A 13,371-nucleotide genomic window follows, 5' to 3' on the forward strand; every position below is an offset into this window, starting at 1 on the left:
AAATATTAAATGTATAAATGGATTTAATTAATTAACACATTTTTTCATTTACAGTATGTAAGTGTATGTTTGAGATATAGCTTGAATACAATATTTTTAAATAGGAGAGAGAACCTCAATAGAAGCTTGGTTAGAAAATTTAGTTTCTGCCGTCTTCAATATGAGGTGCCTCCAGGGAGGGGAGTGAGAATATAAATTGGAGATTCAGAAAGCAGTTATGGAAGCAGATAAAGAGTTTAAGTAATTAGTTTGTCAAACTTTAAATAGTTGCTAACTTCCTGAAAACCCATTTAATTCATGGATGTTAAAACACAATAGCTTTTAAAAATCTATTACATTGGAAAACTTTCTTGGAGGTTTTCTCTCTCCCTCTCTCTCTCTCCCTTTCTTTCTTTCTCTCATTTGAGAGAGGGTTTCTCTGTACCTGCCTCTGCCTCCCAAGTGCTGGAATTAAAGTCATGCGCCAGTCACCATACGCAGCTTTTTTGTTTGTTTCTTTCTTTCTTAACATTCATTTAACAATTCTCTACTGTCAAACCTCTCTATCATCAAATTTCTATATATATTCATTTATTTCACTTGTGTATTTTTGAGTTGATAGTCTGATCCTAATGCATAAAACAGTATATCTTAGGGCAAATGATCCATCACAGAGAAGAAAGAAACCAATTAAAACATCCATCAGTTAGTATGACCTTTTTGAATTTTGTATGTAAGGGTTAGCTCTTATTATCTACTTAAAACTTATGAATTAATTATTTGAAATCTTTCTTGAGTCACATTCATGATGTAAGATATAAAAATCTTAAAATATCAAGATAATTACTCAATCACAAGCATTGAGTTTGCTAGTATGCACAAAGATGGAAACAGAAAACTTTAACAAAAGAAGAAATTAGACTTAACAAGAGAATCGTAAACAAGATGGACCTAATTAGTTAATTAGTCATTTAGCTAATTATTATTCTATCCTACCTTTTATTTTGTCTTTTGGAAAACACCTTCAAATTTTTATGTTCAAACCCATCTAGAGGGACAAAGGGGTCTAATAGGAGGGGAGGGTGAGAAAAGGGGGTGGGGGATGGAGGGAAATGTTCAACATACAATATACATTTGTATTAAACCTGGACAAACAAATTCTATAATACTCATCTGGTTCTTAATGCTCAGAGGTACCAGGCAAGTCAGTCTCCAGCTTGCTCCACACCATCTAGAAACTGAAAACTGTTGTAGAGACTGAGTTTGGATTCCTGTCTTCATCTTTTGCATCTGAAGTACATTGCACCCCCCATGCCCTTCATCACACACTTTTGCAGCGTACCAATTGGCTGCAAAATTACAATGACTGCTTTTAGGTTTCTCAAAGTGCTATTATTCTTGCAGGTAAAGAGTATCTTTTAATCTCATTAAAATATTTCTTGGTTTTCTTATTTTGAAATGCTCATCATATTTCTATGACTTTATTTGTAAATGTCTCGTCAGAATAAACAAGTGTGCTACATGTATAAAATTAGAAACATATCCCCATTCTACTGTTCCAGTCACTGCGTACACTTTTGTATGTGAGACAAACTTAGCAGTTCTGAGTTCTACCCCAAGGCTCAGACTTATTTCCTGCTAAGGATGACTGCTGTCCAGCCAACAGCTAATGGTGTGTGGACATCAGCATTTGAAAACAATGTCTTGAAGATTGTAGTTTTGAGCAAACCTAATTCAAAAACAAAACACTTTGGGGATAAATAGAAATCAGATGAGGTTTGCATGTTCAGAGTGGTATGGTCCTAGACTAGATTAAACAAAAACCAATGTTTAATTATTACTTTGATCTTTTGATACTTAGTGATCAAGTGAAAATAAGCAATAATTTGTAAAATTTCTACTATAAAATACATTTATGTTTCTAAAAGATAAATATCAAACTGAATTGAGGTGGTTTGAAAGAAAATGGCACCCAAAGGGAGTGACACTATTAGGAGGTATGGCATTGTTGGAATAGGTGTGGCCTTATTGGAGGGAGTGTGTTACTGTGGAAGCAGGGTTTGAGGTTTCATATATGCTCAAGCCATGCCCAGTGAGTCTGTTGACTTCCTGCTGCCTTCTGGTCAAGATGTAGTCAGAACCATATCTGCCTGCACATTGCCATGCTCCCTGTCATGATAATAATGGACTGAGTCTCTGAAACTGTAAGCCATCACCTCAATTACAATTTTCTTTATAAGAATTGCCATTGGTCATGGTATCTTTTCACAGCAATAGAAAAAACCCTAACTAGAACATGAATGATACCAGAGTTCATTTTAGTAGAGAAAAGTATGATATTTTTCAAAATCAGTCAGTGTTTTAATATCAGTTTTTTGTAGTAATAGGGAGCAACGGGCTGCGTCCCCAACACCCCGGCCGCCTGGCTAGCTTATGCCCGAAATAACAACACACAAACTGTATTCATTTAATCACTGCTTGGCCTTTTAGCTCTTGCCCTTACTGGCTGATTCTGATATACCGATCAACCCATCTCTAATAATCTGTGAGCACCGGTCTTACCGGGAAGATTCTAGGTCGGAGCTTCATCGCGTGTGTCTGCCCGGGAGCAGGGCATGGCGTCTCTCTTGAGGCGTCTGCTCCCGAGAGAAGAGCTGTGGAGTCTGAGCTCACTTCCTCTTCCTCCCAGCGTTTTGTTCTGTTTACTCCTCCCACCTATCTTCTAACCAATGAAATGGGCCAAGGCAGTTCCTTTATTAGCCAATGGCCTTCCTCCATCAGTTTTTTAGGATTTATTAATCTTTAATATTTTAATTCTGTTCTTTAGATTTAGAATACTTTTTTTGAATGTATATCAGTGTAAGAAAGACTTTTCACATCTGTATTCATCTTCAAATGCATAAAGAAACACAGACTGGAGAGATAATGGTGAATGGAGTCTGTGGTAAATCCTTTGTCACAATCATCTGCAATACATAAAATAAACCATCCTGCAGAAAAACTCTATGAATTTAATGTTTGTATTCTTCAAAACCATGAGAAAAACCATGCTATAGTGAAACTCTATAAGTAAATTTAGTTTTTTAATGTTTTGTACTTCATGCAGGAGTAAGACTTTTGTGTGTAATCAATCTGATAAAGCTTATGCATATTACCCTAATCATTTGGACCTGTGGAAGAAACTGAGGGCTTATTATAACCTATTTTTTAAAGATTTTAAGCCAACACACATACAGTTAGCCAACATCAGTTATTGTTAGAATAGTTTTCAAAAGGAAGAATTTGTTGATCCAGTTCTTATTCAAAAAATATAACCATTAATCTCAGTGGCTTTTAATGAAACATAAAATTGAATACAGAATGCATTTTGTGTCATTTTCCATAAGGATGTACAAGAAGCTATCTGAAGAAATATGAGCTCCTTAATAGTTCAGTGTTTACCATCACTTCTGTAGGTTTTCTGAGTACTCAGAGTGTATCTCAATTATATGAAGCACGTGTTACTTTATTAGTTTAAAAAAGAAGGGAAGGGGGAATTGAAGACTACAAAGAAATCCCAGAGAAGTAGCTAAAGGCTTAGGCCAATGAGTACAGATAGGACATAGTCCCTAGTTGAGGAACTCATTTGGGCAGCATCTTAGCAAGACAGAGGGACAGTCATCAGAAGGTCACCTTATCAGAGAGGAGTTGCTTTGACAGCAGCATGGAGGTATAGGGACTTGAAGATTAGCCAGAATGTTTGCTTTTCTGCATGTGGGTTCTTCTGCATCTCAACAGCATCATGTGTGCTTGTTGGACCTTTTGAAGTGTTGACTTGACTTGATATTTTTAATTTTTATTTTAAAAACAATCTTATTTTATATAACAATCATAGTTCCCTCTCCCCTGTTCTCCCACTCCCACCACTTTCTCCTCATTCAGCCTCCCACCCACCCCTTAGAGAGGGTGAGGCCACCCATGGGGAGTCAACACAATCTGTCATATCACTTGAAGCAGGACCAAGGTCCTCCCCCTGTATCTAAGCTGAGCAAGGTATCTTTCCTTAGGGAATGGGCTCTAAAGAGCCAGTTCATGCACTTGAAATAAATACTGGTTCCACTGCTAGCTGTCCCCCCAACTCCCCATGCCACACAACTGTCACCCTCATTCAGAGGGCCTAGTTTGGTCTTATGCTGTTTCCTGAACTGTCAGTCCATGGTCAGTAAGCTCCCACTAGCTCGAGACAGCTGTTTCTGTGAGTATCCCCACATGGTCTTGACCCATTTTCTCATAAAGTCACTCCTCGCTCTCTATGACTCGACTCCAGGAGTTTGGCCCAGTGCTTAGCTGTGGATCTCTGCATCTGCCTCCAACAGATGACTTGATTTGAAACAAAGCAAAGTGAGTTGTCAAAAATCTCATTACTTAATTCTGCAAAAATAATAATGCCTGTTAAAAGTTTCTGCTCAGTATTTTGTGGTGAATCATGATTAATAATGCAGGACCCATTATTTCTAAGTTCACATGAGTATAAAAATGATTTTTTACCCTTTTTTAGTGTTCTATTCTGTTTTAAAATTTATTAAACTATGTGTATTTTGCTGTGTACTTTATTTCAGACAAGTTAATATTTTCAGAAGTTAGTTTAAATTGAATCAGAAGTTCATGTCATATAAAAAGCAGACCAAGGCCAGGTAGTGGTGGTCCATGCCTTTAATCCTAGCACTCTGGAGTCAGAGACAGGTGGATCTCTGTGAGTTCAAGGCTAGTTCAGAGCAAGTTTCAGGACGAGCTCCAAAGCTACAGACAAACCCTGTCTTGAGCCCCCCAACCCCCCACAAATAAACAAAACAAAACGAAGACCAAAATTCAGAAGTTAAACTTCTGGCCCAATGTCATGTGCTAATAAACAGCCAATATTGCCATTGCAAATCAGCTAGAGATCATCATCCACAATGCTAAAATTCTCTCATCTATTCATGTTTTACTTTGGGAGTATCTATTCTTGCCCTCATTCTGTTCTTATCGTTTTTATTCTTGATTTTTTTTTCTGAAAAGGAAAACCTGATTTGGAACTCCTAACTCTTCCTTTACAAATAACTCTACATTGGAGCCGGGTAGTGGTGGCGCACACCTTTAATCCCAGCACTCGGGAGGCAGAGACAGGCAAATCTCTGTGAGTTTGAGGCCAGCCTGGTCTACAAGAGCTAGTTCCAGGACCTACTCCAAAACTACAGAGAAGCCCTGTCTTGAAAAACAAAAACAAACAAAAATTAAGCCAAATAAGTCTATATTGGCTGGGTTTTCACTATTTCATTGCAGATTCGCACCATAATTGAACTTCATTGAAGTCTTTTAAGCAGGATGCTCTATTCTCATCCACATATAATTTCTAAAATTATTAAACAATAGCCCCCTCCAAATTGCCAGTGTCCTTAGTATTACTTTTCACATCTTATTTCCAACCTATGTTGTATCATTATGTCAAGTGCTTATGTCAAGAGGAAGTCTCTCCTCTGTGGATTTTTCTATGGAAATAGAAGAGTTAAAAGAAAAGGTCAACCTCATGAATCTCTTCTACCAGTGCAACTAAGTCATTCTGTAAATGAGGGATTTGTAGACTCTTGGTTTCTAACCAAATCCTATGCTGATTCATCCCTTTAAAAATAAAATCTTATTGCTATCTCAGAGTTTGCACATAGATTCTGAAATTGAGCTATTTAAAATGTTCGCTTTTCCTTTTCAGTGATTTCTTTTGTAATACAAGGAAAGTTTAAATATTGCAAGGTTGAAGACACTGGCACTGATCAAAAATAGCTACATGGTGTTAGCAAGAAGTGTGTTATTTCCCTAGAGGCTAAAACAGTTTAACATATAAAAATGAGGTAGAGCTAGTCATGTAGAGTCAGGGAAATAATAACAAGTCATTTAAAAAACTTTGCCTTTAGTATTCTTGTCCTCTTGTTACTATAAAGGCTTAGGCTTCCTTGGGACCGTTGCATGGGGGCAATTCTGCCTCTAGAGGCTGCAATGGTGTATTGAGTCATGTGCCTCTGCACTTGGTGAACTAGGGTGATGAGAGCTAGGAGCTGGTTTTGAGACAATTGGATAAGTTTATAGTAGAATATTATTAGCCTCTTATTTGATCTACAGGTTTGATTTGCTCATATAATTTGTCATATCTGTGAGGGTTTGAGAACAGGGGTGGGAATACATGGTAAAAATGGAAGAAGATGAATATCTTCTCTCTTAGAAGAAAGGTTTTTCTTTAGACTTTTGCATATCATAACTCAGAATCATAGAATTTTATAATGACCGAGTTAATAGGTTTTAGATTTTCTTCAGTTAATTACTAAAAAGCTTATAATTCAGCAATATCTGATTACATGTCCTTCAGTGAAAAAAGATATTGCTAAGTTAGTTCTCTTATGCCCAAATACAATCTCTTCTTTAGAAGAGACCATTGCTATCATGTTATGATGAATCCTCTGGACTGCGAGTGCCCCAGGCTTCTACCATTTTGATATGGCTTTGCTATCTACAATGTGATGGGCTGTATACACAGCTATCCTGGGCTATGTACAACCTGTGAGCAACTGACTATACACACCTACAAATCTAGAACTTTGTTTATAGAGATACACACATAGGCTGGATGGGTGCTTTATAGAAACAGCATTATACCATATTTGCTGGGTATATTTTGAGAAAGTACTCCCCTCCACTGAATTTCCCAGTTCACAACTCTAGTTAAAATTAGCTCTATTTTGCTATTTCTATCTAAAGTAAAGCTGTTTAGGAGGTGAATTTTATCTCCACCTCTGTGAATTTGCTCATTCTCTCCTTTATCTGTCTTCATTTCTGAGTTTCTCCTCTCCCATCACTGAGCACTTCTTCTCTCTTCCCATCTTTTACAGCTAATCAGGGGATCACTCATAGTAATTGTATATGAATCTTTGGTGCCAATTAGAAAGCAAAGATTTTTGTCCAAGTTAAAATATCTAGTACCACCACAGCAGTGGGAATGGTGATGGACTATTTTAGGTTATATGCAATTCTTCTTTGCCATGAAAAACCATTCATTGTGTTTGGCTCATTCTGTTAGACTTTGAAGCCAAATTCACCACAGGATATTTCAAAAGAAAAAAAATGTACATTTAAAATATACCTCACATTTGAAGATAGTTGTCAGAGTTCCAGTTTAGAAGCTGAAATTCTGAGCTTCCCTGTTGAGCACGAATGGGGACTAAGAAAGAAGTACATATATCTCTATTGTACAGGAAGCTGTGAGAATACACATGAACACATATGATTGCTACTGTTGTATTCTAGCAATGGCTGAAACACAGACACATAGTCTACTGCACCCAAAAGGATCAAAAGACATTGCAGAAGGAAGATACCACCACCCCAAAGCATCATCACATGCCAAAGGACTTCTGGGTCCTCTATATCTAGGCTCTTTACTCTTCTGGGGTAATTTTGGATTTTTATTTTTTATTATAGTTATGTATTGCTTTAAATTTATGTGTTTGTTTAGGCAAATGAGTGCAGATGCTTGCAGAGTCCACAAGAGTGTGACGTATCCCCTGGAGCTGGTCACTGGGAACCAAACTCAGGTCCATGTAAGAACAGTACGTGCTCTTAAGCACCAAGCCATTTCTTCAGTGTCTTCAGTAGTCATTTTTGGTTCCAAACATAAAACCCTTTTTGTTGCTATCATTATATATTCATAGTTTTCAAATTCATTAACTAGGTGCTGCTTTATGACTTAAAACTGGATAAACAATGATGTACTAAGTCCAGTGCTAAGTATTTTAACTACTTCATGTTTAATAACTTACTGGGTTAGCCGGGCGGTGGTGGCGCACGCCTTTAATCCCAGCACTCGGGAGGCAGAGGCAGGCAGATCTCTGTGAGTTCGAGACCAGCCTGGTCTACAGAGCTAGTTCCAGGACAGGCTCCAAAGCCACAGAGAAACCCTGTCTCGAAAAACCAAAAAAAAAAAAAATAACTTACTGGGTTTAATAAAGTATGCCTTATGGTTTCTGTTGTTGTAAAGAGATACCATGACCATGCAGCTCTTATAAGGAAAACATTTAATCGAGGTGGCAACTTACAGTTCAGAGGGTCCGTCCATTATGATCATGGAAGGGAGCATGGAAACATTCATGCAGGCATGGTGCTGCTTACATCTTGATCAGAAGGCAACAGAAAATACATTATGACACTGGACAGTATCTTCAGCATAGGAAGCTTCAAAGCCCACCCCCAGTGGCCACACTTCCTTCAACAAGGACATACCTCCTAGTAGTGCCATACCCTTCGAGCTTATGGGGGCCAATTACATTCAAGCTACCACAAGGTGTTAACATACTCTATTAGGAAAGGCCATTGAAGTAGCTTGTTTTGCCTGCTTAAGGAGCTATTTCAGAATTCACAGTGGTACAGAATTAACTGCAAAACTTTCCTGCTACACTCTCGAGCTCTTCTGTCAGTCTACAAGGCAGATTCTTTTACAAGAAGTTTCACATAATGGTTTGTAGTCTGAGTCTTAGTGTCATATTAATAAATTAGAACATAAGTTATAAAAATATCCATAAGTAGTTTATGCTTTGCCAAATGCAATTTTCCTTCTTAGAAATTCTACTAGCCTCAACTCAAATACTGTGGATAGAAATTGTCTTTTCATGAAACGGAAATATCTTACTAGGTATAACAATGGCCCATATCAAAAAGCACTTAGAGACAGAAGATATATTGTAGAGGTACAATTGCTTGCCTGGTATGCGTATGCCTTGGGCTCCATCCTCAGACCACAGGGAATGGGGGAAAAGAAGCTACTCAAGTGATTGACACCATCCACTATTCTCAAACTCTTAGCCATGACTTCCTTCGAAGGATTACATAAAGCAGCTCTGTGTGTTTAATACCCAGCAAGGTTTTGAAAGAGGAATTAAAAAATTATTTTTCTGACTATCCAGTTATCACATCATTTTCAAAACATATATAACACACGGTCATAGTCTGGATTCCTAGCCTCCTTCACTTGTCGCAGAATTAATTTTCTTACTTCACTTAACTTTCCTGTAAAGTAAGGCATCTATATGCATTTTATATAGCATTTAATGAAAATTAGGGATTCCAGAGTGACTAATTTTTTGATTTGGTAAGACATACCCTATCTTGACACTTTAGCTCATTGAAGTCAAACTTATTGTTATAAGCTAAGATTTTTTTCTTGCCTCAACTCTGTTTTGTTATAGGAATTTTATATTTTGCAAATTATAAAAGTATCATAAAATTGTTAGATACATTGATGCTTTGAAACTAAATATTTAATAACTTTTAAGGTGAGGAACCTTTTATATTTAGTGTGATTCGTATTGTTTACACAACGAAGCTGTATTGTGGGGATTATATTGTATCATTGAGATTCCAAGCCCCTATACAGCTCACACACCAAACTTTGTTTTGACCCTCCACAATGATCCAGCAGGTGTCCATGAAACACTTTAGGTCACTGGTAGCTTCTGTGTCAGAAACAGAAAAACTATCTGTGTTGTTTACAATTGCTCAGATTGTAGGAATCTTCAAGATAGTGATGTTGGCTTCTCAGAAGTCAGTGACGACATTGTTAGGCCTGACCTCACTTCATACCCAGGCTTCCTCATGTGGCAGCTGTTTAGCCACCTGAACGCTAGCTAGATTTTATTTATGTACTTAATTTCTCCCAGAAGAATGCTGTTCTTAGGGATGAAGCATTTTTACAGTAGCATAAATCCTCTGTGCCTGGAAATTAAATTAACAATGGCATTCTCAATTTGTCTTCTAGAGCATCAGAGCATCCGGCCTCATCCTGTTGGAAACAATACTCTTTGGGTCTCTGCTCCTGTACTTTCCGGTAAGTGACTTCCTGCTATTTTAAAAGTAGTCATCTGTTTTATTTTGATTTTCCATATTGTATGTATACTACATATTACTAAGGACTTGGTAGATATTTAAATCTGACTCTTACAATTTGGTTTTCATTAGATATTTATATATCATTTCTAAATCTTGTGGGGGGGTCTTGTAAACTAGTTGTATTTTTCTTCCTAGTTTTGTGAAAAGGGTCAAATATTTAGGTAAGATAGCACATAAAGGTCATATTTAGTGCATATGTTTCATTCTTTCTTCTCTCTTATATAAATCAGAACTGCACACATACCACCAACAAGGTAATGCTAGAATTTCCCTGTGCAAAACAACATAAAGAAAAGTAAATTTTAGTGAAGTAAATGTAAATGTGATACTGCTCTTTTATTTTATTGTTGCAATACTGAGTTTTTAATGATAAACACCGATTACTAATACAATTAAACAGTTGGTGTTCTGAAGTTATCATGTGATAAGCATGGAGGTAATTTCTGGAAATACTCTTAATTTCTTCTCTCAAGAGGCTTACAATTTATAGGAAGAAATGAGTCAGTACAGAGCCCTGTGATACAGTATGACAAAGAGTTGGAGTGGCAGCAGCATGGCATGGGGACACTTAGGGAAGATGCACAATCAAATCTAGAAAACATGGCATAAAAAGGTCTCCCAGAATCTAAGGCTGAGATGGTGTCTGAGGAAAAGGCAGGCTTGGCCCCACATCGTGTTTCTCTTGTTGGGCTGAAGAGATAATAGAGGAATTCTGCTCCTTTTGTCTTTCTGTCTTCTACATCTGGGGTTTCTATTGCTGTGATTAAAAAAAAAATGATCAAAAGCAACTTGTGAAGGAAAGGGTGTAATCCACTTATACTTCTACACCACACTCCATCATGGAAGGAGTCTAGGCAGGAACTCAAGGCAGGAACCTAGAGGCAAGAACTGATGCAGACGCCATGGAAAAATGCTGCTTATTGGATTGTTCTTAATGGTTGCTCACTCTTCTTCATTATACCATCCAGGACCACCTGTCCAGGGGTGGCACAACCCACAGTGAGCTGGACAGTCTCAAAGAAATCAAGAAAATGCCTGAGAGTCTTGCCTACAAGTCAGTCAGTGAGGGCGTTTATTCAATTCAGGTTCCTTCTTCCCAAGAGACTCTAGCCTGTGTAAATTTGACACAGCACCAGCTAGCACAGCTACCTTTTTCCCTTATAAACCATCCAGTCTCAGGTATTTTGTCATAGTATCTCAAAGGAACTGAGAAAATTGGATTTTATTTCTCCATAGAAATCATCTACATTAAATTTTTTTAACTCACATGGTAGTATGTATTGCAATCAATAAAGAACCAACAGTATTTACAGATTGAAATTTCTCATTGCTTGCATTCTGCCTCTGTAAGTGGTATGTTATGCACTCTAATATTTAATTTTCCCATAGAACTATCAGGCACATATATGAGTGACCTAATAAGGTAGTGAAAGGTTTGAAATGTCCCGAATAATATAAAGAATTATCTTAATAACCTGAATTTATTTTGTATTATCTGTTTGGGCATTTTTTGCATCAACCTCTGCTGTGTGTGAACCCACTATCTATCCAGTTATTAATTGGCCTTTAGAAAGGTCAGTTCTAATCTGTTTCCCTACTGGTGTCTCATCAGTCTTCATAGAAGAAAAGTGAAAACTCTCATCCTGGCTTATGATGTGGTGTTTGCCTGCCTGTTCTGTCTCACTGTGAACTATTTCCTCCCCACATTCTGGTCCCCAGCTGTAAGGCTTTCTTTCTGTTCTCAAATGAATGCAACCCCTACCGTCTCTTCCTGGTCTCTGTCCTGTTACGATGGCTTGCAAAGAGTCTACCTGGCAGTAGGAAAAATCATGACCCTTTTATTATTTGTTTCTAGTGCCCACAGATAGGAAAAACATCTTTGAAATGCCATTCTATGGCATGAGCAAAAGTTTGGTTTATTTTTACTAATAAGCTGCATGCTTATTTAAGTGATCATATTTCTGAGCATCACCTGTCATCTATGGGAGAATAATTGTAAAGCCTGTTACAGAGAAGAGCTGTTCCAGAAAAGTAGAACATTTGAAATAACAATGTCTGGCTGTTAAATATTGAACACAGTGATTTGGGATCATTTTATTGAGTATAGAATGCATGTTTGAAAATCATTTGATGGCCTTATGCCCGTGATGACATTAGATACAGAGAGAAAGAGAGACTCTTGATAGTTAAAACTGTAAAGGCAGCACTCTCCGTAATCTTCCAGAAAAAGGGAAATTGAGCACGGAAACTCCACCAGGGTCAGGTCACCAGTGGGGCTCACCCTGGTGGTCTCATCCTTAGATGTCTCTTTCACCCTTTAAAACCTAGTTCATTTTGCAGCTCCTTGAGATCCAATTTTCTGTCCTGTGTCTCCATCCTTAAGTCAGTGTCTGTTCTAGTTTTCTCTATGTTATGTTCTCAATAAGAGATCGACCAAAACCATGTTGGGGTAGAAATTGTTTGTTTGACATACAGGTTACAATCTGTCATCAAGGGAAGCCAAAGCAGGAACTGTAGACAGGAAGCTGGAAGTAGCAACTGAGACAGAGATCATGGAGGAATGTTGCTTACAGGCTTGCTTCTTCTGGCCTATGCTATTACCTTTCTTCTACAGCTCAGATCCACCTGCCCAAATAAAGATGGTACCACCCATTGTGGGCTGGGCCCCCCTACATCAATTAGAAATCAAGAAAATGCCCCTAAAGATATGCCCTCGTGCCATTTTCAACCAAGGTTTGCTCTTTTCAGGTGTGTCAAGTTGATAACTGAAGCAAACTATGATGGTGCTCACATTCTGAAGACAGAAAGGATCAGATTACTTAAAGTGTATTAAACTAAGACGTATAGCATAAGAAACGAGAGACAAAGAGATTAAAATGCATTACTGATGAAGCCTAGACAGGGAATCCTTTACACAACAGAGCAGGAAATGCCATTTTGGCGATGGATAGTGAAGTCCTTTATGGGAGTAGATGCAAGCCTGGATGTACGTGCATGAAACAGTCTTACAGAGAACGATCTCGTCACTGGGTTGCTTAGAATTTGACGATAGGAAGTTTATAACTTTTAGATAAGAGTTTTGCTTGTTCTGTTCAATGTTAAAATAATAAGATAAAGCAAATGCAAATAGAAAGTGTATTATTTAAAAGGAGATAGAAGTGTTTCAGATATTAGAGCATTCTGGAATATAATTGTTGACTGTACCAAATGAAAAAAAAAAAAACTCTACAAGGCTCTAAAATCAGAAACCAATTTTGGATTGGAGATATTCAGCCTGGATAGTCAAAAGGTCTAATTGGTATAAATATGGCCCAAACCTCTTCTGCTTTTAAATATCTTTCCTAGTTTCTGAGCTCCTGCTGTGGACCATACCAGAACCACTCATGAATTTGCTGGGAATTACATCTTTTTAAAGTACAGTTGAATAAAATAGATTGTTTCTAGGGC

At 37.6% G+C, this 13,371-nt stretch overlaps 1 protein-coding gene across 1 annotated transcript in view; it reads left to right on the top strand.

The window, feature by feature from the left end:
• The window catches only part of Gpr158 (G protein-coupled receptor 158), a 352,600-nt gene that overhangs the window by 213,791 nt on the left and 125,438 nt on the right, over positions 1-13,371 (top strand). The window contains exon 5 of the mRNA XM_075970642.1: positions 9,794-9,862. Within this exon, the coding sequence (XP_075826757.1) occupies positions 9,794-9,862 (69 nt within the window). The remainder of the gene's footprint in view (positions 1-9,793; positions 9,863-13,371) is intronic.

The sequence above is a fragment of the Microtus pennsylvanicus genome, chromosome 4 (assembly GCF_037038515.1).
Source record: "Microtus pennsylvanicus isolate mMicPen1 chromosome 4, mMicPen1.hap1, whole genome shotgun sequence".
NCBI classification, from domain to species: Eukaryota; Metazoa; Chordata; class Mammalia; order Rodentia; family Cricetidae; genus Microtus; species Microtus pennsylvanicus.